This window comes from Macrosteles quadrilineatus, unplaced genomic scaffold (assembly GCF_028750875.1).
Source record: "Macrosteles quadrilineatus isolate MER2022 unplaced genomic scaffold, UCM_ALF_1.0 Scaffold_3__2_contigs__length_128488019, whole genome shotgun sequence".
NCBI lineage: Eukaryota > Metazoa > Arthropoda > Insecta > Hemiptera > Cicadellidae > Macrosteles > Macrosteles quadrilineatus.
In genome coordinates, this window is record NW_026542596.1 from 52,786,764 (window position 1) to 52,805,355 (window position 18,592).

Consider the following 18,592-nt stretch of genomic DNA (forward strand, 5'->3'; position numbering starts at 1 on the left):
AACATTTTTTATATTTTATTAATAAAATGAAACATTTACAAGTCGTTGACTTCACGCAGACGTTTCACAGCTGATCTGACAGAGGTAGCGGCTGTGGTAGAGTAAACCCAGGCTCCGCCTGCTACAGTCCTCTTGCACCTCTTGCAGTTCCAGATGCCAACACAACTCCTCTTCATGGCTTCCTGTAATAAACACAACAACTGTTAGATTCAACACTGCAAAAAACTATCAACATCCAAATTGTAGGTAGTCTTCACGATACATAGTTGATTTTGCCCAAGTACAGTGCAAATCAAAACCGCATAAAGTGTAGTATATTTAGAATGTAGTTTTAAGGGAAACATCAATTTGGACATTTTTTTAACTGATTGCTTATTAATTTTATACTGTAAATTTTTAACAGATTGAAGCAAAATTCCCCCTCCCAACTTTTTAGCCAAATACACAATTACTGAATGTAGGCTACATACAAAAATATTAAAGCTTGAATCACCTACAGAATGTGAAATCACGACAAACCATCACAATTAAAGAAAACCTCTATATAGCACATGTAACTCACAATTGGTCCACTCTGAACTTAAGTAGCCTATAACACACTTTGTTAAGTTTAAGGTTAACAGTATCCCCCCATCAACTGTGACTGTTCTAATCCGGATTCAAATATCACATTTAAGATCAACAGGTACCATAGCATAATGTCTTGTCACCGATTGACTGATAATATAAGCGTTTTGTAGCTATGATTGTCTGTAAATTTGTTTATATGAATCTGAACCATCAAGAATTCATCCTAAAGTTAGGCTAAATAATAAAGCTCAGGTATAGGTTCAGGAAAACTCCATCCACACTCGATAATCTCAAGCAGCCACAATATGCTATTACTGAATATGAATCAACACCTAGGTTCTAGTTTTTAATACAGCTTTAAGAGCTTTTAGCAGATATTTAATTGACATATTTTAATAAGCTGAACAAATTAGAATAAACTTGCCTTTCCACAAAATGAACAGGTGTACTTGGAATGCTGTGTGATTTCCATCTTTTTGACCATCTTACGCAGAGATGCACCATAACGAGTTCCATATTTACCGGTGATTCCAACCTTCTTGGTGCGCTTGGCCTGAAATTAAGAGTGAAATTATATTAGGTAGAGCTTACAATACCAATGAGCCTCCCTTCAACAATATTTAAATTGACATACCCTAGCTACAATTTTCAGAGGAGACACAAAAAAGAAGAATGAAGAAAAAAATCAATTCTTTCATAACTTATACATACTTTTACAACCATACCAAACTTGAACCTCTAGGTTATTTTAATTGGGCTTAACCGACAGAGGTCGCACTGATTTACATAAAAATGTGAGGAGAGGCACAGTCTTTCCCAGTCTTTCCGACCGGGTGAAATTAAAAAGCTATATTTCAGGAAGCATTTCATTTTAAAATATTTAATTTACAACCTTCTGATTATGTTACAGATAATAAAACATCAAATGGGCAGTTGTAATAAGTTATTACACTTTGAATTGTTTTTTTTTTTTGTATACCGTTTTTCATACAGAATTAGTGAATTAGCTTCATGTATCAGCTTTGCTGTTCATCGCCTCGCCTCAAGTAATGCAAATTTATTTTTTATACCATTTTCTAAAACTTATTTACCACTAAACAACATGTGTAGGTTATATAATTTGTCTGTCCGAGAAGTCGACATCTTATCGATTCTTTAAGCATATTTAGATTTAAATAAAATAGTAGGTAATATAAATAATGTTTGATAAAAAGTGCCAATTAGTCATGTTTGCTAGTTGCATGTTGCATATTATTGTCTATTTATGGTTCTTTGGTAGTGTATATAATACCTATTTATTTATTAATCAGTAATATAGTTATTTCAAACTACAGTACCTATTTAAATTGTTAATTTTAATATTTTTTTATATTTTAATATTGTTATGTAACATAATTTTTGCATAGCGTAACATGATTCTATAATATATTTAATATATGTGCATCAAAGTTTTATGCTGTAGGTTAGTTGTAATGCATGTAATTTACGTGTGTATTAGTAATTTGCTGTTTAAGCTGAAAAAGAACACTCGATAAAGGATGTTGAATAATTTGAATAATGCCTGAAAAGTTTTTTTTTAATGTAAACGTATCAATAAATGACGAATAGACATGCGTTTTTGGAATAGGTAGCCTACTCTTCAACAACCCAAAAACTCTAGACTGTCTATTCCACAGTTACCCAGTTTTAATAGCAAATTATTGCACTTTATACTTCACCACGTAGTCTGTAGCCTACATGAACTGTAATTAAACTAAAGCCTAAGGGCCTAATGAAACTAACCAATCTTGCTGTATAATTCTAAAAAAAACATTTTTTATAAAAGAAAAGGCATGAGGGGAGGGATGGCTGTGCTCTTTACCTTCCAAATCTAACCTAACTTCCCAAAACACTTAAATGCAGGCACAAATCAGCAAACCCAAGCGATCAGTGTTCAACTATTTTTGTTTTAACCCTTTCGATGCTAAAATTTTTTTTTTCAATATGCTTGAGTTTTTTAATTACTTATTTTGACCAAAAAGTTCTAGTTTTACCCCGGGGCAAAGTCTGGAGTGCAAGAAAAAAATAAAATTTTTCATCTCAAAAGTGCTAAGGAACGATATATTGGGCCTCGATCGTATGAGGAATCGAAAGAAACCATCACTGTGTTGAAACAACAACCGAGTCAACTGATAGGCTATCACATTTAAACTCACACGGCCGTAAGTCCCGCCGGCATGAAATTATCGTCGCTTAACGCTATTCGAATGGAACACGAACAACGATATAGTGTTCTGTAACACAGCACTTTTCTGGAAAAAGACACAAACCGATATATTGTCGCATATAGCACTTTAGAGAACTTTGGCTCATAGGGTTTAGAGAAAGTTCCCATTGCTATCAACCAATTAACTTAAGTTAAACTTAAACCCATTAAGTTATTACCTGTAATATTTCCCGATGATTAACTTACCCACGTTGGTTGTCTACCCCACCTAACCCCAAATTACCACCAATCCCCTAACTTAGTAAATTAGGGTTATTGCTAGTGTAGACCTTAGTTATTTCATTTTCGTCTACATCTCGCCAAAACTGAACTTATTTGACGTCGGATCAAAATAATTCTTTCATTGCTTAAATTTATCAAAATCTGCTCATTAAGTTATTCCGGTTATGCAAATTTGAGTACCCAAAATTTTAACGTGTTTTAGTAAAAAAAGGGCATTTTGGTAGTTTTCCACTTAAAACAGTACGTAATTTCCGGAAGTAGCATTGAATTTTGAGTACCGTAGGTAGAATGAAAAAAATTTCAAAAATCGGGTGCAAACTCTGTAAGTTAACCTTAGCAGTGGCCAATGTTAGAAGTGTAGAATGGCCAACCATTTTGGCCATTTTGCAGACCTTTATTAAAAAATTTGTAAAATTTAATCCGTAGAAGTAAACCTAGCCAACCTCATATTCCTTTTGTTCGGAAAGGACAGGAGATTCTAGAAATAATAATATACTAAATAATGATTTAGAAAGTTTTTTCGGTAGGCCTAAGGTGAAAAGAATACAATTTTTTTTTATTTCTAAAGCAGTGGTACAATTTTTTCTACAGATTTTTATGGGAAATTCATTATTTAAATTTTGTAGACAATCTAATTCCCTACATAGAAATATATAACAAGTTAGGCCTAGCCTAGATTTTTTTTTTTTTTTAGATTTTTGGGCGTAATAGCCTATATCCGGTAATACAAGTGGAGAACCAAAAAAATTGAAACCCGTAGAGTTATTTGTATGTAAAAAGGTTATAGGGGAGCTAATGAAGTTTAAGGCAAGTCACAAAGTTAATGGTAAAAATAATTTTTTATTTATAAATATTTGTAATTAAATGTTATATTTTTTAGCGATTATATGAGAAAATTTTTATTACGATCAGACCACCAAAGTATTAAGTAAGTTATTAAGTAAAATATCACCGGAAAAGCGGCCGCTGGCTACTTATGTACCCTACTGCCGCCTAGCGCTAGCATTGCGGGTGACTCTAAGTCATTGTAGAATGCGGGCTTTATTTTGGGTTAGGATTGGTTAAAAAGGTTAAGTTATTTTAGGTTAGGTTAAGTTTGGTTGGGTTAGGTTATGTTTGGTTAGGTTAGGTTGAGTTTGGTTAGGTTAGGTTAGGTTAGTTTAGGTTAGGTTAGTTTAGGTTAGGTTGAGTTTGGTTAGGTTAGCTTAGGTTAGTTATAGTTATGTTAGGTTAGGTTAGTTAAAGGTAGTTTAGGTTAGGTTAAGTTTGGTTAGGTTAGGATAAGTTTCGTAAGGTTCGTTTACTTTCAATACTCATGTTATTGATAAACTAACCTAAATAACCAAACTTATCCTAACTTAAACTAACCTAACTAAACCCAAACTAACCAAACCTAACCAAACTCAACCTAAGTTAACCTAAACTAACTCAACCTAACCTAACCTAAACTAACTTAACCTAACCCAAACTTAACCTAACCTAACAAATCCTAACCCAAAATAAAGCCCGCATTCTACATTGGCTTAGTCACCCGCAATGCTAGCGCTATGCGGTAGTAGGGTATATAAGTAGCCAGCGGCCCCTTTTCGGTGATATTTTACTTAATAGGCCTAGTCTGATCGTAATAAAAATTACATAAGTATTCTTGTTCAGGAGGAAATTCCGCACAATTTGAGTAACTTACCCACAACATGGGGTTTTGGAAAAAAAAAGATTTTCCCCGTTTTTCCCATTTACTGGGAAAACGGGACGTTTCCGCAAAAAATGAATATCATTTTTGGAATCATCCCTAAAAACGAACATTTTGGGAAAATTTTTTTTTTTTTGGAACGTTGACTGGAGGTCGATAGTTTTACCAAACAGGGTTAGCCTACACACTATTCAGTACCTAATAACTTATTCATGCAAAAGAAAATGCATAAAGATTAGGCTACTATACACACATTTCTCTAACACTACAAAATGATAAAAATATACACCTAACTTGGTAATAAATCACGGATAACACGAGAGCGAAAACTCGCCGACAACAATACAAGGCACTTTGTGTATGAGACCTTATCATTAGTGACGCACTTTCGTCGTCTTCCTGAGAGCAAACGGAAATAACCACGAACAAAGGGCTCTCAAGCTTTAAGTTGTTTCTACCTCTTCAAAATTACATATTACATGACTATTAATAATAAATTACGCTGTATATAATTCGTATTTGCCGTACTATCGTATTGCGATGGTTGGCCATTTGTTGTAAACTCCGAAAAAAGCTGTTTTCATATAATCGTAACTGTAGTATAATCAACATTTCTTTCCAAAAATCAATAACTTAGGCTACCACAATGAAAATTAACTCAAGGGCTATCCAAGTGGTACCACCCGCAACATCCCAAGACAAAAATTACCCGAGGAGGGTAATGCCCATGTTTTGACTGTTCCCAAGTGTCAGCTGCTAAAGTCGTGCTTCGCCAAAAAGTAATTTGATTTCTAATCGTCGTAACATTGTTAACCAGCTACCGGTACCAGGATTTGTTTAAATGTAGGTAATAAAATGTAAGTTCAGAATCTTACCAATGCTTTAAATATTGTTCACATCTGAGTTGGTTAAAAGTGTTTGTTTTTCCATTAAAAAAATTTCGGCCAATAACTTACCAAGTTAACTTATTGCATTACGATGGTGGCCATTCTAGGTGTCACGGCGAACGATCGTTGGCCACTGCTACACTTAATGCATACCTAAGTGTTTACCCAACAATGAACCACATTAACTTACAGGTAGGGCCTAGCCCTTAGAATACGATTTCATTCTAGGCCTAGTTAGTTGACCCAGATCATGAGAAATTTTTGATGGGTAATCCATTATGAAACACCAAGTAATATGCTAGCCTAAAACAACTAACTTAGGCCTAAGTTATGAATTGAATCATGTGAAAGACTGTGGTAAGTTAGAGAAAAACAGGTAGGGCCTAGCCCCTAGACTTAAGTTACCTTTACAAGATTAACAGGATTCTAACTTATTTAAGTTAAGTTAGTACGACCAACAATTTTAGTAAAAGCTTGAAATCATAACAGCAATTAATTACCTGTCACTCAAACTCCTTTAGAATTTAACCGAGGCTCACTTAGGCATAATTACGTTAGACCTAGGCCTAGGCCTAGACTTCAAATCAACCCTCAAGTTACAGGCTAGGCTAAATTTTTAAGATATAAAATAAAATTACTCTTATAAAATGGAATGTAATGTGACGATAATAGGGTTTCAATTTTAACTGATGATAGGATTAGGCCAACTTCAAACCAGGGATAGAAAAATAACATGGCTATACCTAGTAGAGAAGGAAAACATAACCTAACTTATGTCGTAGACGGAATTATTCTACTCTACACTATAGTCATTAGGTTTGAATAGCTACAATTAAGTTAAATATAAGAAAATATCAGTTTAGGCTTTTAATTCATGCAGATGTTAACAGTAGTTTAAGATTAAAATAGATACATACCATTTTGGTATTTCTGTGGTAGAACAGAAGGGATACGAGGCCCGGATAAGAGAGAGGAGAAAAAGACAATCGGAATTTCGGAATCGATCGAGCTGTAGTGTAGTTTTCTAAATCCGGTTGTGCAAGCAGCTGGTAGGCTAAATCATAACACCATGCAGTTTACACCTATACTTTTTTGGTATTGATTATATGTAATTTAAGGTTTCACAATTAATACACCTTTTAATACAAGCTTTGAATATCTTGATAAGGTTGTGAACTATTTTTTTAATAATAAGAGCGGTAAATCTATAAAACTCATCAGGAATGAACCTGTAAATGTTTGACCACACTCAAGCCAAATTTCCATCTTCTTGGACTGTATAATCGAATGCCTTGAGAAAATAGAAAATTAAACGAAAATTACTTATTAATATGGTGAATTTTAAGACAAGTTCCCCTACCATCAGTTACCGATTGACACAATTTTCTTGACGCTTGGTCTACAAGTCACTGATGGATGAGTGACAATTTACTGCTGACACAGCCCTGCTGCACAAGATTATTAATTGAATGAGAATGGTTGACCAGTTATAACACTCACTGAATAAATCGTTAAATAAATCTCCGAATCAATTACCATTCTGATGTTTGTTTGTACGCCATCTTAATCAACAGTTGGCTTCAAAGATCGAATCCTGATACTCGAATCTCAAAATTAAAATTCAAAACCTGTTCGATTAGTTGATGTTACAAACAAATTAAGATATGCTACTTAAAAATAAAATGTTAAATATTAAATTTAAGACTGAATGAAGATAATTAACCATTCTCACTAATTTATATATCTGGCCAGGGGGTAAAATTCCGGGGGTAAAAATCCGGGCCGTACATTTTGAGCTGACCTCATGAAGGGGTGAAAGTCTGGGGATAAAATTCCGGTCCGTACACTCTAGGTTATTATAATTTGATTTGATCTGATTAAATTCACAACCGAGAAAATATACGTTTAATCCATCGAACTGATGGCGCGAAACTCAAAAGTTCGCGGCCGGAATTTTACCCCCTGGTTTGTGACGTCACGTTCACCCAGGGGGATAAAAATCCGCTACCCCCACAAACTACGCTACTAACAAAACAATGCTTTGAAGCATGGAGCTGGCAAATTGCTTTTTTAAAGACACTATGACAATACTGAAAAATAATATCTAGAGGTTTTATTCTAATGAAAAATATATTTGTTTAAGTTCTTTTGTTGTAAGAGGTATATAAACCAGTAAGTTATCTTTTGTGTCCGTCCCTCGACCGAAGAAGAGATTAAAAATGCAAAAGCAGTGTGCTTAAAAATAAAAATGAATTAGTGTAATGATTGTATCCATGCCCCATCTAATTTTGTCAATTTTTATATAATTAACAAAAACCCCGAATACCACATTCTTAATCAATGTCTCGTAGTAAAAGGGGAATTTCATTGTATTTAGTACAGACTGTGGTAGCCCTTACAAACTACCAATTTAACAACGTTAAAACAAGTTATTATACAGTGTTATCAGATAACAAGATGGGTGCGTCATTAACAGATTACTATCTGTCGCCTGTTTCCTTTACACTTATTCATCTTAATATCTTACTACTATTTCCCGGTATGTACTATATTATGATTTATTTATTTTCAATGGTCCCCACCATTTTACAATAGGACTGTGCTAATGAACTATTAATCATCAAATGTATATTCACAACTAATTATTGTCATAGGTACGCTTTTCAATATTTATATTACTGGTAAACTAATGGTAGGTGTTTTTGTTAACGGTGTTATTACGGTTAGAGTACATCCATTTTTGTTAGAAGTTTCATACTATTAAGCGGTGAGGTAAAAGTTAACCATTGAAGTAATTAGTAAATTAATAAAGCAAAGTATTTATACCTCTGTTATATAAAGTAAATTTTAACATAAGGTAACCCTACCCTAATATGCTTTAAAAACAAGGAAATACTATTATCATTTATTATTGAAGAATGAAACATAGTAAATAACAGCATGGACCAATTAATTAATCAACATAAGGGAGTATGTTTTATATGGTTTTATCTATTATTACAGCTAAATAAATTCCAAATTAATTTTCATTGATATTGCATGATATTTCGAAAGTCGGTAACTTATATTTGGAGGTAGGGAAATTTTTATCTATAAAGACGATATACAAGGGACAAGCTATAAAGTACCTGTTGCTGTTGGACGGACACATGACTAATTGACTAGGCCGATCGCCGAGACCGAATAGCCGATCGCTGCGCTGAGGAAAAATATCAGAAGAACTTATCAACTCTCAGCTGTTTCTGTTTGTTGTGAATGTTATTGTGATGTTGCATAGCCGTCTGATGTGATTATCGTTGTGTTTTTATAAAGAGAAGAAGACACTGACACTGAAGACAACCTAGTTTTCATTTCAAAACAAAACAATGAGAATGATGATTTAGTTAGTACTGCTCTCTGTTTCTAGTCTATCTTTAACCTCTACTGTTTCATTGCAGCCTATTGTGAAATTTAGTGACATTCTTATAACTTTTTAAATTGAAATCGATCAGCCTATATTCAATTATCGTGTTAATTCTCTGGCATTGAAAATATTATTGGAAATAAATTATTGATGCTTTGGACTGGACTTACCCTGGCTCAACACAAACATAACCAAACTAGGACTATCAAGTATGCTTAAAAAGTCCTTTAATAGTGAACAATATCATCGATATTGAAAACAAAGTTAAATCATGGATGAAGGTAAATATCTTAAAATTTGTTTGCACTGTAAGCTTATAAAATGTGCTAAGATTAACTTAATTAGCAGCCCCTATTCTTGTAGGCCTAAATCATTAACATACACTTATAGGCTATAAGGTAGCCTAGGCCCAGTACCGCCTACCGTGGTTACAAATGGGCCTGGGCCAAGGGGTGCAAGTGTTATTTGTTTTGTTGAGCAACAGACCAGGGACACAGAAAACATACTACTATAACCCAGAGTGCTGACCGTGTGGAGCTTTGCCTGTCAATTTGTAGGCAGCACTACCAGCCAAGTATTGAGATGGGTATTGACATTTTCCATTAGGCTTAGGCCTACTGGAGGGTGAGTGCAAAAAGCAGACAAAAAAATTTTTTGCAAAGATGTTATTGGTACATGATGGTTGACGTCGATGTTATCGATGGTTGACCTATCGATGCTCATCCCCACAACAGCCACTAAGAAATTGGCGTATTTGGTGGCTATCAATGTCTTTATGTCAACTTACCAATGTCAATTCCTTTTGTCAAATCGGGTGAGGAACATATTAACTTAAGTAGGCTACAATTGTTTAGCGAATAAAGTTACTGCTGTGATTTTGATCATGATTTTATTTACATTATAATATTTTATTAGGACTCTTATTGTTGATGCCTCCCCGGTGTGACACGTATATCTGTGGTCATTGATAACATTGATTACATCCAAAACAAGCGCCTAATGATCCAGCAGTTTGCATTGGAAAAGTTACCAAATTCGGTAAGTATTTGGTACCAAAGTCATCTACAGACGATTATGAGTCCCGACTTCCCGAAGGGTTGACCCAGGTTAAGCAACGTCCTGTACGGAGGTGACCATAATTGGCCGATCTGTCCACTTACGGAACGAAGCCACCAGCTTGTGCGACGGGCCGCCCGCAGTACGACCCGCCTAAAATAGTCACATTGTTTTGAGCCTTCGTTCACGACTACCAACATCCACAATATCATCTTTGCGTTCTCTCTTTTTTGCAAAGCATGAGCAGCGCAACTAAAGTATAGTAAAATAATTTAAAAGAGAATATTATATATATGAGACGTAGGAATTGGCTAACTCAGGAACTCGCTAACTCGGTCGTGTGGCGGAACTGGCTAACCGTCTCAGTCAGGAATTGGCTAACTCCGGAACCCGCTAACTCGATTTTGTCTCGTGGCAGAATTCGCTAACTCTGGAAGTCGCTAACCCGGCCGCGCCCACTGCTCGGAGCGTTGCCAGCCTTGTACGACAAAATAATCGTACACTGCCGTATTTCAAAATGTCAGTGTCTATAAAGATACAGTAAATGTTATTTTTTTTTTTATCAATTCCACTTTTAACAGATAACTAGCCCAAAGTAATTAAAAGACAATTAAAACATCATGAAAAAGTGTTTTTTATTAAACTGTACAATGGCCAGTTAAATGTTTATGATTTCGATCTTAAATATAAATGCCATCAGTATAAAAGAAAATAATAGAATATGAAAAATATTCAAAATTTAGTTTAATTGGTAATAAATAATTAAACCTCTACGAAAATAAGCTAAAATACACGCAAGTTCTTAAGCACGGAAAACAGATTTAATTGTAATGTCGTAATAAACCAAAACCATTAATTAATACAGTCATCAACCATCGTAACTTTCATAATTAATTCATAGATTTTAAATTAAATGTTCGTCGTTGAACCGTCCAACTTCCGTGTACAAATATGATGACATAGACTAAGTTTTTATCTAGGCCTAATAGTTTGAACCAAAGCATTGTAGGCCTACTAGTAAATAGTTGCCTAATTCTAAAATGTGTTGAATTTTTTAGCAATAATGTTACATGTTTTAAAACAGTTTTTAGATTGTACACCTAAGCACCACTAGTAAAAAATAGGAGAAGATATAATATTCATATAATAAAACGTGACAGGGTTATTTTAATTCACGATTTTTAATAAACTAATTGACGGATTTTCCTGATTTGAGTGTTGGGTTTCCTTTATATTGCTTTCACAAACGATATAAACTATACCAAGCCATTGCTCGGTTCACCGTTCCCCAGTACTGAGCTACATAATAGACAATAGCTTTGTTTTTGGATAAGATAGAATCAGCCTGGAAAAAAAACTCCAGACTTTTAAAAAGTAAGCCTACTGAAAGACGTAAAATTAATATTAATTCAACAAAATTAAGAGGATGACCCGGGTTCTACACTAAAAGCCTACGATAAAAGAAATTTACAAGTTGTATTTATGCATAGACTAACTTTTAATGCAATCCATGAATACATTAGGCCTACCACTTTATAATGTATTGATAAATATTTATTTAAATTCATTAGCTCTATTTAAAAATACATAACCACTACAATGTAATTCTGTAATGACGTTTAACGTGTAAATTTTATTATGATTTATGATTTAAGGTTATTACAAGCCCAGTATATAAAATACGAACTCAAAAATTTTATTTGCAGAAGTTCACAAAATGGTATTTATTCGAATAAAAGAAACAAATGGCGGACTACGAAAATAGATATTTCATAACATGTAATAGATCCAAATTAAATGTGCATTTTTATATTTTTCACACCAATAAGCTACTATTTAAGTAAGAAACCCACTAAAACATACTCCCTTATATTAGTACATTTCTCATCCTTATGGATGATCTGAAGACAGTTGTATTGTTAGTTCTGTCCGGTGTACTGTCTTTAGAGGTCGTGTTTTGTTTACAATTGTTTCTTGTTTTCAGTAATTTAAAACCTCGTTTAACCAAATAAAACGTTCTAATCACAACTAATAACACGTCCCCTAGTTATATAACCAAACAGTAAGGAACAAATCATGAAGTTAACTATAAAATAATAGAAACACAATTTTGTCGACACTAGCGATCAGTGTCACCGGACATGAACTAGACACGAAAAACGAGCTTCAAAGTTTACAATGGGATGTAAAGTTTACTTGTGTTGGTTAGTCTATGGTAAGACTATAATGCATTTTCCACCCTAATAATCATAAGAACTTCTCTGTGGTTAAACATACTTCAAAATATATTTATTTTATCGACTACGTTGCTCTTACTCCTAATTAAGCGTAGGATACGACATTATGGTGCCGATACGATATAGGTACTACACTTTCGGCAACACTGGCCAAAAATATTCGTGTTTGGCTCCCATTGGACGGCCCGCGAGGCTTCTGATTGGGAGTTAGCGAGTTCCGCCGAGGGACCGAGTTAGCGACTTCCGTACGAGGACGGAATTTGCTAACCCGGCTCTAGAGCGGGTTAGCGGGTTCCGGAGTTAGCCAATTCCGAAACCGAACAAGTTAGCGAGTTCCTCTCATCGACCAAATTTGAAGATAGGGCATTTAACATGGGGTTAGCGAGTTCCAGAGTTAGCCAATTCCGCGGACCCCTTCATATCATGTAGCCTAATATTTTCCTTCATTTTCATCCATTTTATGCTTTTTTTATTAATAAAAAATATTTCATTTTAACCGTTTCATAGTTTTTAACAATTTTTTTGTATTTAACCAAAACCCTGCAAAACAAAAAACACAACTATTACTGCCACTGTCTCTGCCACTACAGAAACCACCAACCGCGACTATTATAGTCGCGCTGCCAGTTGGAGTCGGTTTTTTTCCTAAGACGCTACCTATACACGAGCCTGGGATTGTTTTTCACTTTACTTCAGGCTAGCCCTAGGGGAGGCATTATCACTTAAAATCCATTGGTAATTTGGCGGAATTTGAACCCAGGACCTCAGGGACCGAAATCCCACACTCTAACTACTAGACCAGCTCGCTCCTCCCCACCAGTTGGAGGGTTATAGATTAAAATGCAAATAAAATCTGGCAAATGGGAATTTGCTTAATCTGCAGGTTTGCTGCGGCAGGGGTACTTGTCTTTAAGTATGTGCTGCCTGAAGTGTTTAAATCTGTAGGGTGCTCGATCAACGATATAGAATAATTAGTTTATTTTAAGCTTGTTTCACTTAGGGTTTGACTCAGTGGAATACTAATTATAGTGATGCATGCTCCTAATAATTGCTAGGATTCTTTTTAAAATGCAAGCCAGGCCTACCAACTATACCTAGGCCTAGTAAATACATAGAAATAAATAGTAAATAAAACTAAAAATCCTCACTTAAAAGTGGGACTAGGTCAAGTAACAATATTTATCAATACTTTACTTTATCTTTGGGGGAACTAAACTGGATTTAAAAAAATCCTTAATGTTATTCTTACAGTTAAAATCTATATATTAATAGGCAAGCATGTTTATTTAAAACCTTTTTTTCTCAGCTTGTGTACATCGCAGGGAAAATCCACGCACATATTGTCAGAAAGATATTTTCCTGTAGATGGGCAGAATACCTTTATAAATTAAAATATGCTAAAAAATAGGCCTAAGCACAAAAAAAATAATAAAAAAAAAAATAACATGGGCCTTATGGGTTGCCATGCTGGTGACAAAATAACAACAAAATATAAACAGAAAATCAAATCAGACTAAATAAATTACAATCACTCACATGTTTTATTTACAGCGTGGGGTGAAAATATAGAACATATCAAATTTTTGGTAAAGTTTTCGACCACTGGATGACCACTTGTTTAAATAAATACTCTATGCCAACATGAGAAATCTGTTAATATGCCATTTACTTTTCTGTGCAGGGCATAATTAATTTTCCTAAATGTGAATGAGATTTTAGAAAAATTCATGAATGAATATGAAGTTTTAGAAAATAAATTTCTGCTTCTGTGAAATAAAGATCAAACACACTGCTTCGTTATCAATGTTTAACTGTGTTGTGAGATTAAGAGATTATTTTTAAGTAAACTATTTTCCATGTATTCACTTCCAAACAGATGATGCCTTTTATCAAATTGTTAAGCTTATAAATAAAATAGTACTAAAGAAAACCAAATTAATACTAAAATCTTTTGAGTGTTTTCTTGTGTGATCATAAATATTTTTTACAAATTTAGAATTTGGTTTATCTTTATGACCAAAGGGATTAATGCTTGTGTAAACTGTTAAAAAAGTGCAACTGGATTGCTAACCTAGAAATTAGTTTTTGTCTGTGGTGTTGGTTTATTTTGTAGTTAAAATTTTTAGATGTACTTAAATTTTAATTTATTGTTAAGTATTAAAACTTTATCACTTATTTTCTTATTTTACCTCATTTTTATTATATTACTTATCATCTGGTTGGTTTTTGTGTGTTATGTACCTAGTAAGTTTATGTTTTTGAACGCTTTAAATAAAACTTTACTTGTACCTTTGAGTAGGTATACATAACTTTGCACCTAATGTTTATTATCATTTTAACTTATTAGTCATCTATGTGTCATGACTGATACATTACTTGGATACTAACCTAATGTCACATTCACTCTTCCTCTTATCTACCCACCATTGTTAAGATTGAAATAATAAACCGTATCTTGTCACTTTTAACGGAAATCCATCTTGGCATGATGCTTAATGTTATCAATGAACAATATTTTACAGATAGAAGAACTAAACTTATTTCCCACTTCAGAGGAACTTAACTCATTTCCCACTTCTATTCAAGCTAGTGGTGTAAAACCTAAAAAAAGTGAGTGTACATTCTGGAACCAAGCAATTGCTTAGGGGTAGTTTTTATTTTTTCATGTACAGTATGTACATCAACAACTGAGCAAACTAATTTTATTTCATTTTTTTTAAGGGGTTGGCGACCTTTATTATTGGTCATAATAACCAGTAAAAAGCACCAGAAAGCCGTCTTATGAAAATACGGTAATACATAAAGGTCGATGTTTGTAACCACGCTTGTTATGAGGCTAGTGGTTATTTATTATAACCTTTTCTTATTTTTATTTGTGGTTTTGAAATAAACCACAGTAATTATAACGTTGTGTTCCTTTAAAGACGCCTTTTGAAAATTCTAATTAAGATAACGAGATTTCAATTTTTTTACAGAACCATCCTCTGGATGGAGGAAGGGAAAAGGAGGAAGAAGAGGGAAGAAGAACGCTTTTGGGAGATATCATGGAGGAGGTCGAGGTGGTCGGGGACAAGGATACATGGAGGGATTGATGGAAACTCGGGCAAAAATTGAAAACATGGAGTTCATGGAGGATAGTTTCAGAAGAAGGGGCAAAGGACGAGGTGCAGGACCAAGGGACAGTGGAGAGGAGAGGGAAAGGCCGCCACCTGGCTTGAGGGGAAAAGCACTGGGTAAGCTTTGACCATTTATGGTCGATTGTTAGGTACTAAACTATCTGCTTCCTGAGTTCAAGGCGGGGATGAAGTTTCAATTTTGAAACAATCGCCAGGGACATTTAGATCTCTGCGATCACAGAAGATGATGATGATTTTTTTTGCAACCGCGAGAGTTAATGACTTGTTGAAATAAAACCATCACTTCAGCTAATCCCATGTTACCGCTTGAAGACAAATATTAACAATTTCTTTCTAATAACATTTGTGCTAATACACTTTTTGTTTCTTTCAATTCATAGGTTACAGAGGGTGCTGCAGGCAGCGTATTAATTCCTTCCCCATGGGTTAAATACATCCTTTGGTATAGAAATCACACAACTGAAAAAAATGTTGGTTATGGGGTTTCTGCAATAAACGATTAATTTATTCCAGAAAATATTGGTGATTAGGTATACAGTGACCTGTGTATTTGCCAAGATTAATACCAAACAGACTGCTGATGTCTAACTAACACATCTATACTAACTAAGGTAGTAGCCACCAACTTGGTTTGCCCTTGGAAAGTAATTTATTTGATCACATTAGTGATTTAAATTTCCGACTTTGCATGCTTAATGATTTAGATGAATTATGTCCAGCAACTTAATTGCAAGACATTTTTTTCCATTTGCCAACTTACATAACTAATAGTTTGTAGGTTATAGTTCTAGATAATCAATTTAAAATATATACAAGATTATATATATATATAAGGTTAAATTACCTTGATCGCCAAGTGATCCATGTAAGTCCAAAAATAGGATTATGCGTGTTTCGACGTCAAAGCGTCATTGTCAAGTCGTACAAAAACTTTTCTAAACCACATGGAACATAATAAGAAACCTACTTTACTCTATGACGGCTAAACCGTTTTCCACCATATGGTTTTAGAAAAGTTTTTGTACGATTTGACAATGACGCTTTGACGTCGAAACGTGCGTAATCCTATTTTTGAACTTACATGGATCACTTGGCGATCAAGGTAATGTAACCTTATACATATATTTTATCATCAGTGATTTAGTAAAACAACATACAACATGAAAATAACCAGTTTATTTTTTTAGGTATGTGGTACAGAGACAGAAGTAAAAGAAAAGGAGAGAAAGAAGATAAAGACAAAATAGAGGTATGCAAATTATATGTAGACCAATTATTAATTTTCAAGTATAACTGGGACCACTAAATTTGTGAACGAGTCGAAACAGGTTACCTCACTAGTTTGATGAATGGTGTTTTTTGTGTGTTACAATATTATTGTTAATCAGAAATTCAGATTGGCAATTTCTGTTACTCTTATTTAAAATATATTGGGTAGTTAATTATATTAACTAAGAATTGAATCAGTATTAGGTAATACCTGGGATAGAATACACTATATGATTGTTTTGAAAAAATAGTAATTGCATAAAAATAGTGGTTTTGTTCTGTTTTCTGCAATTATTTCAAAAGTATTGTATTATTGGTTGGCAGATTAAAAAGTTATTAGACTAGGCCTACTTAGTGTGGTTTTAAATCTACGGTAATTAGAATTAAATGATCAAAAGCTAACTATCCTATGCCTCGATAGAAGTATAACAGCGTACAATGCAAAGTTTGTAAATATTCTACTATTTTAAACAGATTCTGTCTTGTTTGACAGCCTTGTATAAAACTGTATTTGGACAAGGACAAAGAAAAGGCTATTAGGAGGATTGTCAATTCAATTGGAACACCTCTTTTGAAGCCTCTTCAGACGGACATACCGGAGCGAATAGTGAAGAAAAGATCAAGATCACATTCTAGATCTCCAGAGAGTACAAGGTGAGATCTTAAACCTCGGTCTTAATGCTTAGCGGAAGAATGCACTAAAATGATTCACTCAGGAAAAAAGGTTATTTTATTTACAAAGAAGAAATTCGGTGACATTCACTAGATTCTAGATTGTAATAGTTGTTTACATTACTAGTCTCGAAAGTGACTTATTGTCGGGAGAGATTACATTTGGAAAAAGCTATCGAGCCCTGCAATGGCACTTTTGAGACGAGTATTGAACATTTTTTTTTTTCATTACAATATCAAATAACTTGTAAACAACATGAATATTTGTCCATTTTGAATGTTAGTTGTGAGTGTTGTGTATTGTTGTTGTATTTAATATTTCATTTTATTAAATATTTTATTTTATTTTATTAAATATTTTATTTTATTTTATTAAATATTTTATTTTATTTTATTAAATATTTTATTTTATTTTATTAAATATTTTTTTTTAATTTTATTAAATATTTTATTTTATTTTATTAAATATTTTATTTTATTTTATTAAATTTTTTTTTTAATTTTATTAAATATTTTATTTTATTTTATTAAATATTTTATTTTTTATTTAATATTAGTATTAAGAAAAAAAAAACATAACTCGTTGACTTAAAACTAAACTCGCTGAGTTTCCGTTCCAGCGCTATGAGTTATTACCGTGCACTTAATAATGCAACAGCAAATACCGCAACAGCTGATCTGTCTGTACCGCAAAATCCCATAACGGTTACTTTCCGTGCTCCAAAAATGCACAGAAAGACAATGTTATGTAATTTTTCCGAGCAGTAGCGGTAATAACCTATTTTCTTAGCTCATTTTACGTTTAGAAAGTGTACTAGACGCCATTCCAAACATTGATATAAAATATTTTCAGGTCATTGAAAATGGAACTCGTTCGCAAACCGCAGCCAGTCATGAGTAAGAAAACGATCAGTGACAAATACAAACATATGGAGGATAGTCCGTTCAAGAAGCTGTTTTTACAAAGTATTACTGGAAAAATGATGGATAATGTGAACAATGCTCTTCAGATGCAATCCGTAAGTTCAAATACATTTAGATAAACTCTCAGGAAGTGGCTTAAAATTTATCTCTTTAACTTTCATTGTTGCTGTTCACTAAATTCACAAATGCTCATGTTTAGTTTTCAGATAGAGAGATAAAAAGCCCTGTTGTTTTGTGAAGATAACAGGCTTATGGAAGG

At 33.6% G+C, this 18,592-nt stretch overlaps 2 protein-coding genes across 6 annotated transcripts in view; one reads left to right on the forward strand and one right to left on the reverse strand.

Moving 5' to 3' along the window:
* On the reverse strand, positions 1-13,921 carry LOC128988822 (60S ribosomal protein L37a). 2 transcript variants are annotated; one of them, XM_054410499.1, is made up of 4 exons: positions 13,868-13,921; positions 6,553-6,689; positions 995-1,123; positions 1-182 (listed from the first exon to the last, which is right to left on the reverse strand). In XM_054410499.1, exons 2-4 carry the CDS (start codon positions 6,553-6,555, stop codon positions 36-38), a joined length of 279 nt encoding a protein of 92 aa, XP_054266474.1. In that variant the 5' UTR covers positions 6,556-6,689; positions 13,868-13,921; the 3' UTR covers positions 1-35. The 2 variants fall into 2 exon arrangements, with proteins under 2 accessions (XP_054266474.1, XP_054266475.1); XM_054410500.1 differs by having other exon boundaries at positions 1-178; positions 991-1,123.
* The window catches only part of LOC128988821 (ATP-dependent DNA/RNA helicase DHX36-like), a 26,522-nt gene continuing 16,029 nt past the window's right edge, over positions 8,100-18,592 (forward strand). The window contains exons 1-6 of one of the 4 annotated variants that reach the window (XM_054410495.1): positions 8,946-9,319; positions 14,854-14,941; positions 15,307-15,564; positions 16,656-16,717; positions 17,231-17,391; positions 18,263-18,428. In XM_054410495.1, coding sequence (XP_054266470.1) covers positions 9,314-9,319; positions 14,854-14,941; positions 15,307-15,564; positions 16,656-16,717; positions 17,231-17,391; positions 18,263-18,428 — 741 coding nt within the window. In that variant the 5' untranslated portion in view covers positions 8,946-9,313. Of the gene's footprint in view, positions 8,175-8,945; positions 9,320-10,003; positions 10,077-14,853; positions 14,942-15,306; positions 15,565-16,655; positions 16,718-17,230; positions 17,392-18,262; positions 18,429-18,592 lie in introns of those variants that run through there. The other 3 variants (XM_054410494.1, XM_054410497.1, XM_054410496.1) reach the window with 3 other exon arrangements.

What these genes read in the sequence shown, in the direction of transcription:
- LOC128988822 (XM_054410499.1), bottom strand. An exon ending in CCTGTTCATTTTGTGGAAAG is followed by an intron (nt 183 to 994) that starts GCAAGTTTATTC and finishes TGTTTATTACAG; the next exon opens with GAAGCCATGAAGAGGAGTTG.